The sequence below is a fragment of the Rhinopithecus roxellana genome, chromosome 1 (genome assembly GCF_007565055.1).
Source record: "Rhinopithecus roxellana isolate Shanxi Qingling chromosome 1, ASM756505v1, whole genome shotgun sequence".
NCBI lineage: Eukaryota > Metazoa > Chordata > Mammalia > Primates > Cercopithecidae > Rhinopithecus > Rhinopithecus roxellana.
In genome coordinates this window covers 181,942,347-181,963,684 of record NC_044549.1, presented here as the reverse complement: position 1 = coordinate 181,963,684, position 21,338 = coordinate 181,942,347, and the positions used below count along the sequence as shown (strand labels likewise).

Sequence of the window (21,338 nt, the reverse complement as noted above, 5' to 3'; positions counted from 1 at the left end):
GGAGCAATTTCACACTTTCTGCTTTCCAAGGGATCTTGAAGTAATAATGTCATGGGGGCAACATGTTTGTTTAAACTGTTTCCAAGTTCAGAATTGGTTGGATTGGCACTAACTGCTATAATAGCAAAGCTCCAAAATCTTAATGGTTTAACACAATAGGAGTTGACTTCTTAGTAACATAAAGCCCATCTGGCAGCAATCGTGGTGATTTGTTAGGGTGGGAGTGGGGAGTTCACTTTCATAGCTCCATTCAGTCATTCAGAGATCCAGACTGAGAGAGGTTCTGCCATTTTCAATACGTGCTTCTAAGATTGCTCCATGTGCTGACATTCAAATGACAGAATAAGGAAGAGTGTGGAAGATAGTGCAAGAAATTTTCTTGGATTAAGCCCAGATGTGACAAACATCACTTCTACCTATATTTTATTGGCCATAACTCAGTCCCATGACCCCACCAATTGTAAAGAGGATGGGAACTGTAGTCCCTGGCTAGGAAACTACTTCTCAGCAACAGCAAAACACTATGAAAGGGGAGCACGTGTCTGGGGTCTTTTGTCTTAGTTTGAGCAGTCCCAGAAAATGGACTTTTAGACAAGACTTCTCAGATGTTTTATTTGACAAGAAACACAGGCAAGAAAGTAGAGATGTGGCTGGGCACGGTGGCTCATGCCTGCAATCCCAGCACTTTGGGAGGCCTAGATGGGTGGATCACCTGAGGTCAGGAGTTTGAGACCAGCCTGGCCAATACGGTGAAACCCTGTCTCTACTAAAAATACAAACAATTAGTCAGGTGTGGTGGCAGGTACCTCTAATCCCAGCTACTTGGGAGGTCGAGGCAAGAGAATTGCTTGAACCTGGGAGGCAGAGGTTGCAGTGAACTGAGATCTCGCCACTGCACTCCACCCTGGACAACAAAGCAAAACTCCATCTCGGTTTGGGGGCGGGGGAGGGGGGAGAGAAGAAAAGAAAATAGAGATGTGAGACAGGGAGAAAGGCATCCAAAGAATGTGTTAACAAGTCAATTGCCACTGTGCCACTTGTGGACCCTGGGCCTTAATTCCCCTGAGGAAACTATGAGAGTCAGAGTAGATATCCCATCCATGGGACATGCAAACAAGGGTTTTTGTGCGCCAACTCCTGTCAGCCATCATTTGAGGGTTTTTTTTCCTATGGGTCATAAATCCTTTAGCCCTCTGGCCTACTGTGCAGGTGGCAGAGCAGATTCCTGGTGCCAGAGAATGCCTTCATGCAATGAACACAGATGCTGGCAGCTGGAAGTTTCCTAATGTGCATGAGTGCTAAGGGTGAGGGGGTATGGGTGAGACACTAAGGGTTTCTACATGGTCTCTGCCAGAATCCACCAGTAACATATGGACTCAAAAGACAATGTTTTTGTCCCTCCCTGCCCAAGCACACATCTGCTACACAGTGGGGAATGGGGAGGTACAAACAAAATAACAACAATAAAACTCCTTTTCAAAAAAGGGAGGAGTGGAGACCCATAGCCATCATTGGTCAGTATCAATTTTGAAGTTGGGCAGGCACTAGGAGGCTCTCTATTGGGGGTTCTGTTTAGATCAGATTCTGTTCTGTTACAGGAGCTCCTTTGCTCATTGCTCTTCAAGATCCCTGGTGCCTCCTTCCGGGATGATCTTCATTTTCTATTACCTTCTCTATCCATATCTCAATATTGAGGAGTTTGTGCTCCTTGGGGCTGTATGACTTTTCACCTACTCGTGCTGCGAAAATTTGAGGATTAAATCAAAGTCTGAATACTCCAGGTTTCTGGTTGGGTTCAGAAAGCAATTACCTCAAAATGTTCGTAACCTTCAGATCTATTTGGTTCCAGTCAGTTTCACGTGGTAGCTGTCAACCTCACACATACAAAACAAGGTCAAGGGTAGGGCCTGATTCCACCAGTGAACATACTTGAGACATTTTTAGATTTAGATGGTTTATTACTTCCATAGATAGCAACAGAGAAGAATAAGTGAAAGATGTCATCTCCCTGGGTCTGATGATTGCAATGTGAGTTGTAGGATACTCTATTACCAAGGAGCCAAATCTAGATGGCAGCTAGTGCTTTTATATTCTGCAGGCCTATCATAAGGGGAGTGGGGCAGAAAGCCCCATAGCTCATCAAAACCTGGGAGGTGATGAGAAACTGTCATGACGGCCTCTTAGGAGAGACAGAAAGGCGAGTGAGAGATGCCTTTCTAGTAGCTCCTTAGACACCTCCTTTAAGGATGACAAGGTGTTCTGCCAGGGCTCAGAGAAGTTGCAATTCAAGCCTTTGCCTCTACTGATATGTGTAAGCTTATCAACAGGGGAAGCCATGACAGAGTTGTTCTTCTACGTAAGTAGTCCCCTCCCCAGTTCTTTCCTAGACAAAATTTTCACACCTGATCGCTATCTTTGGCCCCATACCTCTCTCTCTCTCAGTTGATGGTGCCTACCTAGCTTGGGTGAGAGGACCATACTCTTTAAGTAGATCTTTTCCACATAGCCAGGTTGTAATGGACATTTGTTGCTCAAAACCTTTCTTAGGTTTATCTCTTGTTTTTAGGACACAGATGAAGTCAGCTTTTCCAACTTTGCAAAATCTCACATGCTTGAATTTTTTTTTTTTTTTTTTTTTTTTGAGTTAGGGTCTTGCTCTGTCACTCAGGCTAGAGTGCAATAGTGAGATCATAGCTCACTGTAACCTCAAACTCCTGGGCTCAAGCAATCCTCCCACCTCAGCCTCCCAGTACCTAACCTAAGACTACAGGGGTGTGTCCCCCACACTCAGTTAATTTAAAAAAAAACAAACAACTTTTTTGGAAAGACAAGGTCTGGCTGTGTCACCCAGGCTGGTCTTGAATTCTCGGCCTCGAGCAATTCTCCTGCCTCAGCCTTCCAAAGTGCTAGGATTAAAGGTGTGAGTCACTGCACCTGCCTGGATTTTTAAATTCTCTTTATTTTTGTTTGCAAACAGGCCAATTCCCTGAGCTTGTCTTTTCCTTATCTAATTAAATGCAGCCAGTAGCAACCAACATAGAATAGAATGTGCTGCTGATATTCTATTTTACCTCCTCTTCACTAGAGCTCAGCAGACTTAGTAGGCCTACGTTCTATCTTCCGGGTTACTGAAGACCATAGTTTAAACAAATGTTTTGCTAATCAGACTATTTCTGCAGTGATAAATATCATTTACTAATTTCACTTTTAAATTGTACATTCAGTGTTGGGCGTGGTGGCTCGTGCCTGTAATCCCAGCACTTTGGGAGGTTGAGGTGGGCGAATCACAAGGTCAGGAGTTCAAGACCAGCCTGGCCAATATGGTGAAACCCCATCTCTACTAAAAATACAAAAATTAGCTGGGCATGGTGGCACGTGCCTGTAGTCCCAGCCACTTGGGAGGCTGGGGCAGAAGAATCACTTGAACCCAGGAGGCAGAGGTTGCAGTGAGCTGAGATCATGCCGTTGCACTCCAGCTTGGGTGACAGAGCGAGACTCCATCTCAAAACAAAAATAAAAATAATTTGTACATTCATTTATTTATATGTATTTATTCATTTACAGCATTGGAAACAAACATAAAACTATCACTCAAAAAACCTATTTTTAGTTTGGCTTTAATTTTGAGAAATATTATCTATGTAGTAAAATATAATAAGAAATATTCATATTTCCACCACCCATATTGTAAAAGTAACTATTTAGTCATATTTGTTTCCTGTGTTTTCTTTCCCATTCTTTTTTTTTTTTTTTTTTTTTGAGATGAAGTTTCGCTCTTTTTGCCCAGGCTGGAATGCAATGGTGTGATCTTGGCTCACTGCAACCTTCGCCTCCTGGGTTCAAGCGATTCTCCTATCTCATCCTCCTGAGTACAGGCGCCTACCACCATGCCTGGCTAATTTTTTGTATTTTTAGTAGAGCCAGGTTTCTTCATGTTGGTCAGGCTGGTCTCGAACTCCCAACCTCAGATGATCTGCCCACCTCAGTCTCCCAAAGTGCTGGGATTACAGGCATGAGCCACTGCTCCCGGCCTCCTTTCCCATTCTATAAACAGATAAAGTTGCCTGCAATCTCACCCCAAGCAGGGTCTGGAGAGATTGGCTCTAGGTGATAGAAGTGCCAGAGAAGAGAGGAAACTGACCCTAAATGCCAGGAAAGTGATGGGAAAGTTAATTCCCAACCCCAACTACAGTTTTTTTCTTTCTTTCTTTCTTTCTTTTTTGAGACAGGGTCTCACTCTGTTATGCAGTGGCACGATCATGGCTCACCACAGCCTCGACCTCCTAGGCTCAGGTGATCCTCCCACCTCAGCCTCCCGAGTAGCTGAGACTACAGATGCCCGCCACCACATTCAGCTCATTTTTGTATTTTTTGTAGAGATGAGGTTTCACCATGTTGCCTAGGTTGGTCTCAAAGTCTTGGGCTCAAGCAATCTGCCCACCTTGGCTTTCCAAAGTACTAGGATTACAGATGTGAGCCACAGCACCTGGTTCCCAGCTTCTTTTTAAAAAAATTTTGTAAATATTAGAGATGGGGGATCTTGCTACGTTGCTTTGGCTGGTCTCGAACTCGCAACCTCAGGCGATCCGCCAGCCCGGGCCTCCTAAAGTACTAGAATTACAGGCATGAAACACAAAGACTGGCAAATATGGAATGCTTCACAAATTTGCATGTCATTCTTGTACATGGGCAATGCTAATCTCTGTATCATTCCATTTTTTTTTTTCAGTAAATATGCTGCCAAAGCAAGCACCAAAACCTCAGCTTCTGAGGTCATATCACAACCTTTCCCCGTTTTCACCAAAGTCTTCAGGGACCACAAACCCCTGTATCTGTGGGTTCCACATCTGAGGAGGTCAACCAACTGGGGATCAAAAATATTCAGAAAAAAAAATACAATTTTTGTGTAAAATTTGCCATAGTGGAAAAATAAATAAATAAATAAAATTGAAAAAAAAACAGCATAACAACCATTTACATAGTATTTACATAGCATCAGGTATTATAAGTAACCTAGTGATTATTTAAAGTACATGGGAGTGGCCAGGCACAGTGGCTCACGCCTGTAGTCCCAGCACTTTGGGAGGCCAAGTCAGGTGGATCACGAGGTCAGGAGTTCAAGACTAGCCTGGCCAACATGGTGAAACTCGTCTCTACTAAAAATACAAAAAATTAGCTGAGTGCGGTAGCAGACGCCTGTAATCCCAGTTACTCGGGAGGCTGAGGCAGGAGAATTGCTTGAACCTCAGGGGTGAAGGTCGCAGTGAGCTGAGATTGTGCCACTGCACTCTAGCCTGCGCAACAGTGAGACTCCATCTCAGGAAAAAAAAAAAAAGAGTACATGGGAGTATGTGCATAGGTTATATATAAGGACTCGAGCATCTTCAGATTTTGTTACCGCAGGGGGCCTTGGAATCAATCCTCCGTGCATGCTGAGAAATGACTAACCATTTTCACCCTTAACTGAAGGACTGCTATTCAAGCAAACTTTAATGTGTATCAAAATCACTTGAAGGGCACAGATTGCTAGCCCTACCCCAAGTGTTCCTGACTTAATAGATCTGAAGTTGAGCCCAAGAATTTTCATTCCCCCAAAATTCCCAGATGCTGATGCTGCTGATCCAGAGACTACACATCAGAACCACTGCTCTATCCATTTTCCAGGAGTAGGTACTAGAGACAGACCCTCTCTGCTTGTCTGGAGACACACAATGGGAGAACTTGCCCCTAGTGGTGAATTCTTACTCTAAAGACAGGTCACTCCTCTGGTATCAAGTTCTGGCTGGCTAAAAGCTAAACGGTGCATTTTCTTCATCTTCATTAGCAGCATCTATGAATCTCCTTCTCTCATGAGGTCTCTACTTGGCCCAGAAATGCCAGGAATGGGCTCCCTCCCTGCTGTGGACCTTCACACAGAGATGGGCAGACAGCATGTACCCAGGAGCAGTGTGGTGTGTCAGGAAAGGCGCGGGCAAGTGACACGGTCCCTGAACTTCACTTTCCCCATCTCCACAACATGAGACAATGATACCCATCTATTACAGGGTTGCTGAAAAGAGTAAACGGGAATAGTGTGAGGAGTCCCATGTTAACTGTAAAGTGCCCTAGAAATATTAATTATTATTACAGATTCAGGTCAGATTTGCACCTTAACAATTAACTGTGGTTTTTTTTTTTTCCACCTCTAGTGATTTTTGTTTTTTGTTTTTAAGGCTTTCTTCACCTTTCCCCCAGCAATAGGCCTTTACCTTTGAGCCCCAGTGTTAATTGATTCTGACTCATTTTTGGTAATAATAAATAAATAAATAAATAAAGAATGAATGAATGATAGTTATTTATTAAAGCATAGTAAGACAGATTTTATTCAGGACCATCAGGATAGGTATAGCAACCATGGCAATGGGATGCTGACTTAGGAGAAAGAGAGTGGGCTCAACTTTAAATACAGCATGGGCAAGTGGGAATTTATAGCCAAGGAACAAAAGTTTGGGGTCAACTAAGAAGGAACTTCAGGAGTAAAAGGGTTTCTTGCTGAAAATAGGTGAAGGTGATCAGACATCACCTAAGGATGGTAGAGGATGAGGAACCTGATCAGATATTGAGGGTGGAGGGTTCTAACTGGATTTTCCAAGGAAATACACAGATAAACCTACGAGAAAGTTGAGGAGTCTGACTAAAGTTTGGCCAAGCAAAGAATCCTTGTCACCTTCCATCGCTGTATTCAAACACTTAAGACTCAAGCTGCTCACTACTATCTTTAGGCTCTAAAGAGAAAAGAAAAACAAAAACGATCAAGGGACATGGCATTATACTTTTACATTAGTAAATCCAAAGTCATTTTCTCAATCTCAGCAGTCAAGAATAAAATGATCCGCATTAGTATAGTGGCCGGAAGATTTTATAAAATAAGAAAAAAAATTTTTAAATAATAAAATGAAAAGAAGCAACAACTAATCAGTTTACCACTAGTTATCACTGAGCTAAGGTTTTGCAGGCCCATTTTACCCCCTCTCCTTTTGCTCTCCGCCATTTGAACCTTAGGTTCAGTCCTATAATCTCCCCAGTACGAGGCAGATGCAGAGAAAGAGAACGGAGATGTCCACTGAAGGGGAGGAGGAGGGGAGGCCATTGAAGATCTTGGCAAAGATCCCTTTGCATTAGCTGTGTAGTAAGTCATCCTTTCTTCCCTTGCCATCTTGTGGCTGTGTTAGGCAGTGATTCTATTCCTGCTGTGTTGGAGGGAATCCACCCAGTCCGTAGTCAGAAGACCTGGATGCAGTATTAATTCTACCACTTACTAGCCATGTGCCCTTGAACCCATCATTTAACTTCCTCCATTTTTACATCTGCAAAATGGAACTACCACTATTTGCCTCAAGGAATTGTTTTGGATAATACGTTTTCCCGTGCGTGTCTGGTATAAGGCAGGTGTAAAGTAAGTATCTATTGAGGACATCCTTTCTTTCCGTGGCTTTTTTAACAGTAAAGGAGTATTCCTGGCCTGTGGTCCTACCTCTTGAACCGACGGCGCTGGGCCTACTCGCCGCGGAGGCTAGGCCTGCCCAGCAAAGCCCTAAACCCAAGGGATCCGGCCTAAGCTTTCCCTGAAGCCCCACCGCCCACGGACCGCTCACCTTCACTTTTGACATTTCCGCTCTCCTGCCGCAGCTGCCGATGGCGTCACTTCCACCGGAAAAGGCGAGCGCAGCCGCGCGGTTGGCGCGAAAGTCGGTTCCCGTTCTGGGCAATTTCCGGGTTCTCCAGCGTTTGCTTTGGGGTAGGGGCGGCGCCGAGTCGGGGGAGGGGGCTGTGCGCCGGGCTGGCGCCCGACCCCAGCCACCGCCCTGCGGGCAGCGCGTCCCCCGACTCGCCGCCCGGAGACCCCGAGGCTCCAACGAGGTAAGTAAGGCGCGGAGTGGGGACTCACTCCTCCCCGGCCCCAACTGGGGTTCGCGATGCCTTCTGTGGCCTTCGGGACCCTCTTTTCCTGTCCTAGTAACTGGCCCTGGGACTGACGGGTGGGCCTTTGACACCTAAAGGACGTGGCTTCCGTGATCCCAGAGCCAGGCCTTTTTCTGGAGCTGGGAACCGGAACATCTGGCCTTATGTAGGGGCAAGACCATGCTAACTGGCTTCCATGTTTATATTTAAAATCTGTTTACTGAGGGGTGAACGAACCTCGTAGGCCGTGGGTATCCGCAGGGACAGATGCACTCAGTGTATCCATAAAACAAGTGCAATTGAATGTCCATTGGCTTCAAGGGCTTAGAGCCTTCATAGCAGGGCCCTCCTCAGTGTATTCAATTTGGGTTAATTTTGCTCTCTGATTTGCAAGGATTGGTGTTGTTATCTTTTTCTTGGCTTTGCCCACATTCCAGGGTTTCTTACAAATGCCTTTGACGAATTCACCGGCAGAGCCAGAATGTCTGTCTTTAGGCATTCTTGTCTGCGTGGAAAAATAGGTGGGTTAAACATGGAACTTTATATCTAATGTGGTTTTGTTCTTGTTAATGGTTCCTTTATTTTGACAGTTCAGAAATGTCCAGAAATGACAAAGAACCGTTTTTTGTGAAGTTTTTAAAGTCTTCAGACAATTCCAAATGTTTTTTTAAAGCTCTCGAGGTAAGAGTTGAAAACGTCTTAATACCGTGAATTCATTTTCTTGTTTTTAAGTGTTTTTGATTTGTTGGGCTTTATGTCTTAGAAGTAGATAGTTCACTTTCATAATAATTTAGTAGTCTACGTTAATACAGATATATCATTATTACATATTTTCGAATTGATCTAAGTACATTATTAAGTATTTCGGGGGGCTGGAAGTCTATTATCACGTTGCTGTTTAATGTGACTGACCTGCAGTTCTTGGAAATTAAGTTGCTTTCATTTGCCTCCTAAGCAGAGTGGTCCTTTGTGTGCTGTAAAAATTTGAGTCAGTCGTATACTGGTCATACTTGAAAATTTTTTGGTTAATTGTTAAAAATTATGTTTTATCATGAACAGTGTGATAATTGGATGATAGTAGAGGTGATATAGAGCCTTGCTTCTCACAGATCTCAGCAGTATCAGCATGGCCTGGAAGTTTGTTCAAAATGCAGAATCTTGGCCTCCAATCCAGACTTACCACTTAGAATCTGCATTTTTAACAAGATCGTCAGTGTGCATTAAAGTTTGAGAAGATTTGTAGCAGATTTTTTTGAATTTCATTCATTCAGCAAGTATTTATTGAAGTGTTCATGATTTGATAGGCACTTCTCTAGTACTTGGAATTTATCACTGATCAGAACAGGCAAAGATTTCTGTTCTCTCAGAGCTTACATTCTAGCAGGAGGACATAGACACTAATCAGATATGATAAATTAGGAAGAGAGAAAAGCAAAATAGGTTAAGGGGTTCCAGAGGATGTTTCTTGGGGGTGGGAAGAAAAGGGGGTTATAATTTTAAATAGGGTGTGATCAGGGTAGGCTTTATGGAGAAAAAGATATTTGAGTAAACGTGAAGGAGGTGAGATAACCTTGCAGATATTTGGAGAAGAATGTTTCAGGCAGAGAGAGCAACCTTATACAGCCCCTGGGAAAGTGTCTGTAGTCTCTATCCAAGTTTAGTGTTCTGTTGTGTAGTAAGTGAGGGATGGGGGAAGAGTGCTAAGGAATGTGTCAGAGAATAATGGTAAAGAGGTCATGTAGGGCCTTGTGGGCCATTTTTCTCTCAGTGGAGAGCCATTGGAGGGTTTCAGTCAGAAGAGTAAACTTGATCTGACTTACACTTTTAAAGGGATTACTGTATTTAACATAAGGACCTCAAAATTGGTTCAGAACATTTTTGAGTGCTTACTGGGTATCAGGATATAGTAGCAAACAAGATACATAATGAAACTTCCAGGGGAGAGAGACAAAAACTATATATCTCTCTCTCTCTCTCTATATATATATATGTATTTTTAAATAAAATAGACTAAAAGGGTAGAGGGTAGAGGAAGGGTATTTGAGAAAGCATGATTAGGATAGGCATCTCTGGGGAGGTGATATTTAAGCAGACCTGATTGAAGTGGGGGATTAAGTCAGGTGAAAACCTGGAAAAAGAGTATTCCCTGCTGCAAGATCGAGAGCAGAGCCTCTAAATGAGGTTATGGTTGGCTTGTTCCAGGGCTGGCAAGAAAGTGGGAGTGGCTGGAATAGAGTAAGCAAGGGAGATGAGAAGTAGGAGGTAAAGGTGGGAAGATAGGCAGGAACCAGACTGTGTTGTCTTGAAGGCTATAGTAAGAAATGTGGATTTTATTCTGGGTGCGGTGTGAAGATATTAGGTTTTGAGCAGACAGTGACATGATCTGATTTGTATTTTTAAGAATATTATTAGCTGCTGTGTAGAGCACCGATTTAGGGCAAGGAAGGGAAAAAGACCATTTGGGAGCCTTCTGCAGAGGTCTAAAACATGATGGTGACTTTCAATAGGGAAAAGGCTGGATGTGAGATGGAATTTGAATAGGACCTAAATACAGGGGAGTCATTTCAGGTACATTCTTATTTTATTTTTTCTTTCAGTCCATAAAAGAATTCCAGTCAGAAGAATATCTTCAGATTATTACAGAAGAAGAGGCATTGAAGATAAAGGAGAATGACAGATCACTTTATATCTGTGACCCTTTTAGTGGCATTGTCTTTGATCACCTCAAAAAGGTTTGCTGACTTCTAGTGTGTTCCTTTGGTAGTCTGTTTTTTGGTTTATCTTTGCTTCAATAGACATACATTCTTTGCCGATTATGAAGTATTATGCAACTTATGAGTACATTGGCATTCTTTTGGTTTGGCAAGACCAGGATTGAAAGGCTAATTATGTTACAGTAGGCTTTCTTTTTTTTTTTTTTTCTTTTGAGACAGAGTCTTGTTCTGTTGCCCAGGCTTTAGTGCAGTGGCATGATCTCAGCCCACTGCAACTTCTGCTTCCTTGGTTCAAGTGATTCTTGTGCCTTAGCCTCCTGAATAGCTGGGATGACAGATGTATACCACCACACCTGGCTAGTTTTTGTATTTTTAGTAGAGACAGGGTTTCTCGATGTTGGCCAGGCTTGAACTCCTGGGCTCAAGTGATCCTCCCACCTCAGCCTCCCAAAGTATTGGGCTTATAGGTGTAAGCAGTAAGGCAGTTTTGAGTGAAAGGGGCTCTTGAAGTTTATTTTCTTTTCTTTTTCTGATACAGGGTCTCACTCTGTCGCCCAGGCTGGAGTGCAATGATGCGATCTCAGCTCACTGCAACCTCCGCCTCCTGGGTTCAAGCAATTCTCCTGCCTCAGCCTCCCTAGATACTGGGATTACAGGTGCCCACCACTGCACCCGGCTAATTTTTGTATTTTTTTTTTTTTTTTTTTTTTTTGAGGTGGAGTCTCGCTCTGTCGCCGGGACTGGAGTGCAGTGGCCAGATCTCAGCTCACTGCAAGCTCCGCCTCCCGGGTTTACGCCATTCTCCTGCCTCAGCCTCCCGAGTAGCTGGGATTACAGGCGCCCGCCACCTCGCCCGGCTAGTTTTTTTTTTGTATTTTTAGTAGAGACGGGGTTTCACCGTGTTAGCCAGGGTGGTCTCGATCTCCTGACCTCGTGATCTGCCCGTCTCGGCCTCCCAAAGTGCTGGGATTACAGGCTTGAGCCACCTGTGCCCGGCCATTTTTGTATTTTTAGTAGAGACAGGGTTTCATCGTGTTGGCCAGGCTGGTCTGGATCTCCTGACCTCAGGTGATCCACCCCCCTCGGCCTCCTCTGAAGTGCTGGGATTACAGGCGTGAGCCACTGTGCCTGGCCTGAAGTTTATTTCTTTTGATAGTTTGCATTGTTTGATTTGCTTTTGTGTGTGAGTGTTTAATGTATAGTGTATCTGAGAAATTATATAGTCGTCTTTATTTTTTTCTTATAACAATTTGCTGATTTTTCCACAGTGGTCATCAACTTTGGTAAAGAATTGGTGAATATTACAAAATGTAATTTGGTAAGACTGGTGGTCTTTTCCTTCTTAACTCATGTAAGCTTTTCTCTTTTTCGTAGCTTGGCTGCAGAATTGTTGGTCCACAAGTAGTCATATTTTGTATGCACCACCAGCAATGTGTCCCAAGAGCCGAACATCCAGTTTATAATATGGTTATGTCTGATGTAACCATATCTTGTACAAGTCTGGAAAAAGAAAAAAGGGTAGATATTGATCTCATCATGATTGAACAATTTATGTATCTATTATTCTTAATTTTTCACTGCATAGAAGATAACTTAAAAGACCTACCATTTATTGTTCGTGACTTTTAACAAAGTTCAATATACAACCACAGTGTGTATATATGTATACATATACATTTTTTAAGTAAATTGAATATAGAATTTGTTTTGTTGAAAACTGGCTAATTTAAATTTTTTGTTTTAATTTAAAAGGACACTCATTTTTTAATCACTTACATTTTTTTCCACTATAGGTGGACAGCCTTTTAAAAAAAGGATTCTAAATTGTTTGAATCGGGGAGGTGGAGGTTGTAGTGAGCCAACATCATGCCACTGCACTCCAGCCTGGGCGACAGAGCAAGACTTCATCTCGGAAACAAAAAACAAAAATCATTCTTAGAGCTATAGAAATACGTATATATAGATATTTGGGACAAGGTCTTACCGTCACCCACACTGGAGTGCAGTGGCACAATAACGACTCACTGCGACCTTGATTTCCTGGGCTCAAGTAATCTTCATGCCTCAGCCACCCGAGTAGCTGGGACTACAGGCATGCACCACCAAGCCTGGCTAAAACCTATTTATATATTATATAGATACAATTTGTGTTGTTAAAAAACACATGTATATTAAAATATATAGAAGCAAAGATTTATACATGCTCTGTATAGTAGTTTAATACATTCATGGAGTTGAAAGGGATAAATATAGGAAAATAATCTTTTTAAAATATAATTCATATTTATCTCCCAAAAAATAATTTGGTTAATTATTTAACTTTATAATATTATGTAACACTTATGTATTCAAACTATCAACAGCAAAATGTATTTATGAGATAGTGTATAAAAATGGAAGCAATATTGTTTGCTTCATCATTAATGTGTTCTCTTTTGGGGCTGCAGGAAGAAGTTCATAAATATGTACAAATGATGGGCGGACGAGTATACAGAGACCTTAACGTATCAGTAACTCACCTTATTGCGGGAGAAGTTGGTAGCAAAAAATATTTAGTTGCTGCAAACCTGAAGAAACCTATTTTGCTTCCCTCTTGGATAAAAACACTTTGGGAGAAGTCACAAGAGAAGTAAGAAAGACATTTTTATATTTTCTAGATTTGAAAAATGATGCATTCAGTCATTTTTGGCATGTGATATACTCTTTGGATTTATCATTCAGGGAAAAAATTGTATCATTACTGTTTTCTCCAGCGAAAACAGAAGAACAGAATCTACAAGCTCTTATTACCAAGACATAAGTTGACAGGCATAGAATGGGCTAAGGGTTTATCATTAGCTACAGAGTGATAATTGCTTTGGTGATAAAGTTCTCAGCTGTAAATGTTTCTGAAATATTGAGAAAATGAGTTTGGCAATTTTGTAGCTTTTATGTTGCATTATCCTTCAACTCCATTCCCATATGTTAAGATGGAGAATAAATTAGTCATTTTGGCAGTTGCATTCCTTCCAAAAGATGGTATATGTAAGGTTGAATATAAACATATGTAAGTCATCAGCTGAGATGTGATCATTTAATAAATGTTAATTGAGCCCATTTTACATATCTGACCCGAGCTAGGCTTTAGTTATATCTAGTAAGCAAAACAGATAGTAACTTCCCTCATGGAGCTTAGAGCTTATTTCAAGGGGCACACTTTAGTTCCCCTGCAACTAGATAAACAACCACAAGACCAAATACCACACAATTCTATTGGCATACGAATTATATCGGTATTTTTCTGGGCTTGTTTTCAACACCATCCGGCATATCCTAAGTATGTCTCCATGTCAGCAACTCTCATTCCCAATGTGATTACTTCATCAGCACATCTGCCTTGCATGGCAACAGAATAATAATATTTTTGTTAGTATTTTGCCAGAAATCATTGCTTTTACTTATATAGAATAATGGGAAGATTAAAAAGTTCGTTTTTCTAATAGGCAACCAAATTACCTTTGGGTTTTTAAGTAGAGATTCAGACTTACAATTTTGGAAAATATATCACTGTGACCAGCAAGGGCTAGAGTTAAGGAAATGTATATTTTTCCCTTAAAATGGTTTTGAGAGACTGTATCTGGAACAATTACTTTGTATTAGAGACATGTTATTGAACTCGGTGAGCAATTAGTGTAATTCTGTTTGGTGGTTCTCCTTTGTAAAAAAATGATTTTAAATCCTAAAAAATGAGGAAAGCAATAGTGGTATTTGTGTTGTTTTTCATTATTCTTCTGGTAAATTTAATATTTTCTTTTTTAACCATTTGATTCCCACAGAAAAATAACTAGATATACTGATATAAACATGGAAGATTTCAAGTGTCCTATTTTTCTTGGTTGCATAATCTGTGTGACTGGCTTATGTGGCTTAGACAGGAAGGAAGTTCAGCAACTCACAGTTAAGCATGGAGGTCAATACATGGGACAATTGAAAATGAATGAATGTACACACCTCATTGTGCAAGAACCAAAAGGTAAAACTGTGTTTCACAGAGGGACAAATGAAACATTTTCTCTAGTATTTAATATTTTATTTTTTTTTGTTTATTTACTTTGAGACAGAGTGTTGCTCTGTTGCCCAGGCTGGAGGGCAGTGGCACAATCTCAGCTCACTGCAACCTCTGCCTCCCGGGATCAAGTGATTCTCCCAACTCAGCCTCCCGAGTAGCTGGGATTACAGTCACCTGCCACCGTGCCTGGATAATTTTTTATTTTTAATAGACGGGCCTTCACCATGTTGGCCAGACTGGCCTCTAACTGACCTCAAGTGATCTGCCCACCTTGACCTCCTAAAGTGCTGGGATTACAGGCATGAGCCACCATGCCCAGCCACTAGTATTTAATATTTTAAAATCTTTAGAGAACAGCTTTTACTTCTGACATGTCATTAATCTAGTTTGATACTGTTTTCTCTAGCATCTTGCAAAGGTAGTTTGGGTCACAATCTATAAACCGATTATATGACTTTTTTTCATATTTATTCAGGTCATTGAGTAAGTATAAAAAATCCAAAAACTTTTAGTGATGTTTTATTTAAGCTTACTTTTGTATCTTTTGATTTTTTAAAAATGTTCCTCACACAGTTACCAAATAATGACAAGAAGTTTGGGTAAATAACAGGAAAACTAATAAATATAGCTAATTGGCATTTCTTTCTAATGACTAATTTAAAAAGGCTTAACTTAGTTTTAGTTTGACTGAATGAACTACAAGTTTTAACTGGAAGACACACCTTGCGGAACATGAGGCAGTAAAAAATGAAAAAGAAAATTACCAACAAGAAAAATTCTTTAAAATTGCTGTTAAGTTTGGTGTTCCATAACATTATTCTGGATGATTTTTTATCAGCACTCTTAAAATATACACAAATTGATAAAAGATGAGTTTTGTTAATGTTTTTATGATTGCCTTTTATATGTGTACCATGTTTTACTAAGCTACCTAGATTGAGAAGAAATTAAGATTAAATGGTAATGTCCTTAAGTCAGAACTTTGGGTATGGCCAATTGTGATAGAATCACTGTGATTAGAGTTGATACTGCTGTTCTTTTTCTGAATCTGAAGACTGTTCATTGTTGATTCTCTCAAGAATGCCAAAAAACGTTTCATGTGACATATTGACCTCAATTCCTCTGTGATACTGCTTCAAAATACATTGTGTTAAAGATTTTTAAGGTAATAAAAAGATACATATTTTTAACGTAATTTATCTATTGGCTTATCTATCCTGGACTTTAAGTAGCAGCCTGTTGACATTGGAATGGTCTGTTCAAAGTTGGGATTTATTATATTGCACACATTTACAATTTTCACATTGTACAAGCTGGTTTAAAGAAAGTAAATGATGGAGCCTATATGCAAACCCAAGTCCAGTATTAATTCAGTTACCCCACAGTTGCTCCTGTCTTCCAGCAGTTTGTGTAAAAGATAAACCCTCTCACATGGCATGTGTATTTTTACAACACATAGAAAATATAATTAGGCAGTAAGCTAAAATACTACTTTGTAATAAACTATGTAGCATGCTGTTTAAGAGTAAGTACTGGTAACTTTAATTTTGTTGATAGGTTTTTAAAATAACCTGTTACAGCCAGGTGTAGTTGTTCACGCCTGTAATCCCAGCACTTTAGGAGGCCAAGGCGGGCAGATCACCTGAGGTCAGGAGTTTGAGACCTGGCCAACATGGTAAAACCCCGTCTCAACTAAAAATACAAAAAAATTAACCAGATGTCGTGACACGTGCCTGTAATCTTAGCTACTCAGGAGGCTAAGGCAGGAGAATCGCTTGAACCCAGGAGGGAGGTGGAGGTTGCAGTGAGCCAAGATCTCACCACTGCACTCCAGCCTGGGCAACAGAGTGAGACCCCATCTCAAAAAAAAATAAAATAAAATAATTAACCTGTTATAATTTGAATATTTCTGCAAAGATAGATTTTAATGGTTTTCATTTCTTGGTTTCTCCTGTTTTCTCTATTTCTTTCTTAACGCTACAGGTCAGAAGTATGAGTGTGCCAAGAGATGGAATGTACACTGTGTGACTACGCAGTGGTTTTTTGACAGTATCGAGAAAGGTTTTTGTCAGGATGAATCCATGTATAAGACAGAACCTAGACCAGAAGCAAAGACTATGCCCAATTCTTCAACTCCTACTGGCCAGATCAACACAATTGATAGTGAGTCTCACTGAGATTAAATATTCTGAAGACAGTCATATTTCTGTGTAATAATCAGCATGTTAATAGAATCACTGAGATAGGGAATTTCTTTTTCTTGTTTGCTATGCTTCTAGGCATAATTGTATAATAGTCAAATTGTGTAAAAAATTAGTACTGAACTGTTCATGACTTTTTTTTTAGAATGAATGAATGCTTTCTTTTATACCCTGATATAATACAAAAGATGATTAAAGAAATTAAGAACAATGGTAGATGGAGGCTTAATATACAAGTATTAATCTTTTAAACATTACTGACATGCATATATTAATCTTTCCTTAATTTATGGTTTTGCTGCAATTGTTATAGATCGTCTGTATTTGTATAAAAATTAAAACTGTTTCTATTTTGTAGGTGTTGTGTTGGCAAAATGTTTAAAATATTTTTTCAAATGTAAGCCTCTTGGACCTTAAAGTCAGCAACTTCAGATTTTTATGGGAAACAAGACACTATTAGGAAAATGTGTTAAATCTATTTTCATTTAAGTAAGATAGGAGGCTTAATTAATTTCCTTTTCCCTTTTTATACTTTGCCACTAAGATTTCAGTAAACACCCCTGAATCTTACTTTGGAAGTTGTTTATTGCCCTATATTTGTAAGAAAAGTTAATCCATAGACAATATATAATCATGATTATTTTATCTCCCATAAATTAATACATGTTTTCAAAATATGTAGGTCGTACTCTTTCAGATGTCAGCAATATTTCCAACATAAATGCAAGTTGCATAAGTGAATCAATATGTAATTCACTTAACAGCAAACTGGAGCCTACACTTGAAAATCTAGAAAATCTGGATATCAGTGCATTTCAAGCACCTGAAGATTTATTAGATGGTTGTCGGGTACGTCTTTATTATATAATACATGCAGTAAGTGATGATACGCATTAGCATTTCCTGGCCTGACTTTGAAGACCCTTCAGAGTTGGGCTTGCGCCTTACTACCTATGTAAACTCTCCACTCTAGCTAAGTAGATGTGCTTACTAGACCATGTCCATCCTTTGGCTGCAAGAGTCCCTCTGCCTGTGAGGTATCTTCCTCTGTTACCTTTTAAAAGTTCATTTCAGGTTTTAACTCTTCTCTTAACCCTCCTAACTACATTAATCTTTCCATCTGCTGTATTTTGAGAGCACTTAGTTTCTGAACGACTTACTGGATTTTTTATTTTTATTTTTTTGAGATAGGGTCTCACTCTGTTGCCCAGACTGGAATGCAGTGGCACAATCATAGCGTCCTATAACCTCAAACTCCTGGGCATCAGCCAGCCCTTAGTCCCTGAGCAGTTAGGACTACAGGCATGTGCCACTACACCTGGCTAGTTTTTAAAATTTTTTTGTAGAGACAAAGTCTCACTATGTTGCCCAGGTTTGGACTTTTATTTATAACTATCATCTAAGTGTTTACAGTGTATTAGACACTGTACTAATCATTTTATATATGTTAATATATATATAAAATCTCATTTAATTCCCACAGATAACTCTAAAATGGATATTATCTTGAGGGTAAGACTTAGAGAATTAAAATTCTTGTTCAGAGTCACACAGAGAGACAGTAAGTGGCCAGTTATCTACTCCAAAGTCTGTATTCCTCACCATTAGAGCCACTGCTTTGTTTGGTATTTCTTGGGCTATTTAATTTTTTAGTATATGAATAATTGTCTTATGAGTTTGTTGATGGAAATATCATATGCTATACTTTTTCAGCTGTCTTAGATTGGAAAACTTAATGTATTCCTGTTTGTAGAATGACTTGGCTGTGGATTAATTTTCACAGAGTAGCAAAAATTTAACCCTACCTTATTGTTAAGAAGGGAAATTGGAGCTGGGCATGGTGGCTCATGCCTATAATCCCAGCACTTTGGGAGGCCAAAGCAGGCCGATGCCTGAGGTCAGGAGTTCAAGACCAGCCTGGCCAACATGGTGAAACGCCATCTGTACTAAAAATACAGAAAAATTAGCTGGGCGTTGTGGCAGGCGCCTGTAATCCCAGCTACTTGGGAGACTGAGGTAGGAGAATCGCTTGAACCCAGGAGGTAGAGGTTGCAGTGAGCCGAGATTGTGCCATTGCACTCCAGCCTGGTCAACAAGAGTGAAACTCCGTCTCAAAATTAAAAAAAAAAAAAAAAAAGGAAATTTAGCAAATTACCTTGTTTTTTCTTTTTTTTAAACTTACCAACTTACTAGCTAAACAAAAGGTGGGTTTTTTGTTTTTGTTTTGAGATGGAGACTTGCTCTGTCGCCTAGACTGGAGTGCAGTGGCGTGATCTCAGTTCACTGCAACATCTTCCTCTTAGGTTCAAGCAATTCTGCCTCAGCCTCCTAAATAGTTGGGATTACAGGTGTGTGCCACCATGCCTGGCTAATTTTTCTATTTTTTTTTTTTTTTTTTTTTTTTTGAGATGGAGTCTTGCTCTGTAGCCCAGGCTGGAGTGTGGTGGCACAATCTCGGCTCATTGCAAGCTCCACCTCCCGGGTTCATGCCATTCTCCTGCCTGAGCCTCCCAAGTAGCTGGGACTACAGGTGCCCACCACCACGCCTGGCTAATTTTTTGTATTTTTAGTAGAGATGGGGTTTCACCTTATTGGCCAGGCTAGTCTTGAACTTCTGACCTCAAGTGGTCTGCCGCCTTGGCCTCCCAGAGTGCTGGGATTACAGGCATGAGCCACCACACCTGTCCCAGAGATGTTTTGTATGATCTTTTATCCTAGACTACTAATTCTAGATATAACTTTTAATTATTTCTTACATATAGAAAGTATATGATTCCAATTATTTGTTAAAATATATTCTAGTAATGGGGGTGATTTAATTTGGGGTGTAAATACAGTTTGGGATAGATTTGTTATACTTAAATTTTTTTTAAGATCACCTTATGTAAAATAGAGGTAAAATGATTTTTATATTGATTAAATTGATTTAAATATATACATCCTGGTAGTTAAAAATATATTAACTGCATACATGTTATCCTCAAAGCATTGTGTTCAGTTCTTTGATGTACATATATTTTTTGTTCAGTCAACTCTGTGAATAAGGTAACATCAATTTATAGGTAAGAAAATTGGTTTAAAGAGTGTAAGCAACTTGCCTATTGTCGTTAATCATTGGCAGCTGGAAACACCACCCCCCCCCCCCGTGCGCGCACGCGCGCACACACACACACACACACACACACACACACACACAATTTAAGCCCAGGTGTTCTGAATTCAGACAGCTAACTACAATTTACTTTTATAATTACTTTAAAATTTACAAGTAAGCTTCACAGTTAAAGAAGTTACCTACATTTTAGAAATTGGTATGCACTGATATTTAGAAGATGTTGGAATCTGGCTTCTATTTTATTTATAGCCTCAAAATACTTATCAAATATCTACTGTGAAAGATAATAATGCTGTATGAGATTGTAAAGAGTGATTAAAAAATCAATGTTACAGAACAGTTAAAAAATCGAAAGTTTCAGAATATATTTATTCATGTATCTTAAATGTACACAAGTTGTTTTATTTATACACAGTGGATTTAGATATATATTTTGTGGATTTAGATATATATTTTTAGTTTTTTTCTATTGAGAGAAAGCATGTTATATACATTAAATATTTTCTTTCTTGCAGATATATCTTTGCGGTTTTAGTGGCAGAAAGCTAGATAAACTGAGAAGACTTATTAACAGTGGAGGTGGAGTTCGTTTTAACCAGCTTAATGAAGATGTAACTCACGTTATTGTGGGAGATTATGATGATGAATTGAAGCAGTTTTGGAATAAATCGGCCCACAGGTTTTTTCAGTTTTTAATTCAAATCAATTTCTACTACATAATTTTTCTTACAATTGCATATCCATGCAGTTCTGGAAACTGCATGACAAGTGGGGTGATGGTTTTATAGCTTGCACTGATACATAACTATGTGCTGTTTTTGTAGGCCTCATGTAGTGGGAGCAAAGTGGTTGCTGGAGTGTTTCAGTAAAGGTTATATGCTTTCTGAAGAACCGTATATCCATGCCAATTACCAGCCAGTGGAAATTCCAGTTTCACATCAGCCTGAAAGTAAAGCAGCTCTTTTAAAAAAGAAGAACAGCAGCTTCTCTAAGAAAGACTTTGCTCCTAGTGAAAAGCATGAGCAAGCTGATGAAGATCTGCTCTCTCAATATGAAAATGATAGCTCCACAGTAGGTAAGAAATGCTTGATTAGTATTTGTAGTTAGTAAGAAATATTTTAGTAGCCTAATACATACATATGTGATCTCTGCCAAGTTTTCTAGATTTTAAGTTAAATCAACCTTTTTCTTTCCTTTAAGTTCTGCTCACAACTTTTTTTCTGAGCAGGCAAGACAATAGGGTCCTGAATCCTTTAACCCTCTCTCTCTTCAGCTAACTAGCTCTATTTTGATTTGTTGTATATACAGGCATTGCTTGA

The 21,338-nt window shown here is 39.9% G+C and overlaps 1 protein-coding gene and 1 pseudogene across 3 annotated transcripts in view; one reads left to right on the top strand and one right to left on the bottom strand.

Moving 5' to 3' along the window:
• Nucleotides 1-4,642: 4,642 nt before the first annotated feature.
• Nucleotides 4,643-4,740, bottom strand: LOC115892107 (annotated as a pseudogene).
• Nucleotides 4,741-7,726: 2,986 nt separating this feature from the next.
• TOPBP1 (DNA topoisomerase II binding protein 1) overlaps nt 7,727-21,338 on the top strand; it is a 63,992-nt gene continuing 50,380 nt past the window's right edge. The window contains exons 1-10 of one of the 3 annotated variants that reach the window (XM_030933986.1): nt 7,727-7,899; nt 8,537-8,622; nt 10,539-10,673; nt 12,030-12,173; nt 13,103-13,284; nt 14,471-14,667; nt 16,687-16,866; nt 17,587-17,753; nt 20,535-20,698; nt 20,844-21,094. In XM_030933986.1, the coding sequence (XP_030789846.1) occupies nt 8,539-8,622; nt 10,539-10,673; nt 12,030-12,173; nt 13,103-13,284; nt 14,471-14,667; nt 16,687-16,866; nt 17,587-17,753; nt 20,535-20,698; nt 20,844-21,094 (1,504 nt within the window). In that variant the 5' untranslated portion in view covers nt 7,727-7,899; nt 8,537-8,538. Of the gene's footprint in view, nt 7,900-8,531; nt 8,623-10,538; nt 10,674-12,029; nt 12,174-13,102; nt 13,285-14,470; nt 14,668-16,686; nt 16,867-17,586; nt 17,754-20,534; nt 20,699-20,843; nt 21,095-21,338 lie in introns of all 3 variants that reach the window. The other 2 variants (XM_030933979.1, XM_010379527.2) reach the window with 2 other exon arrangements.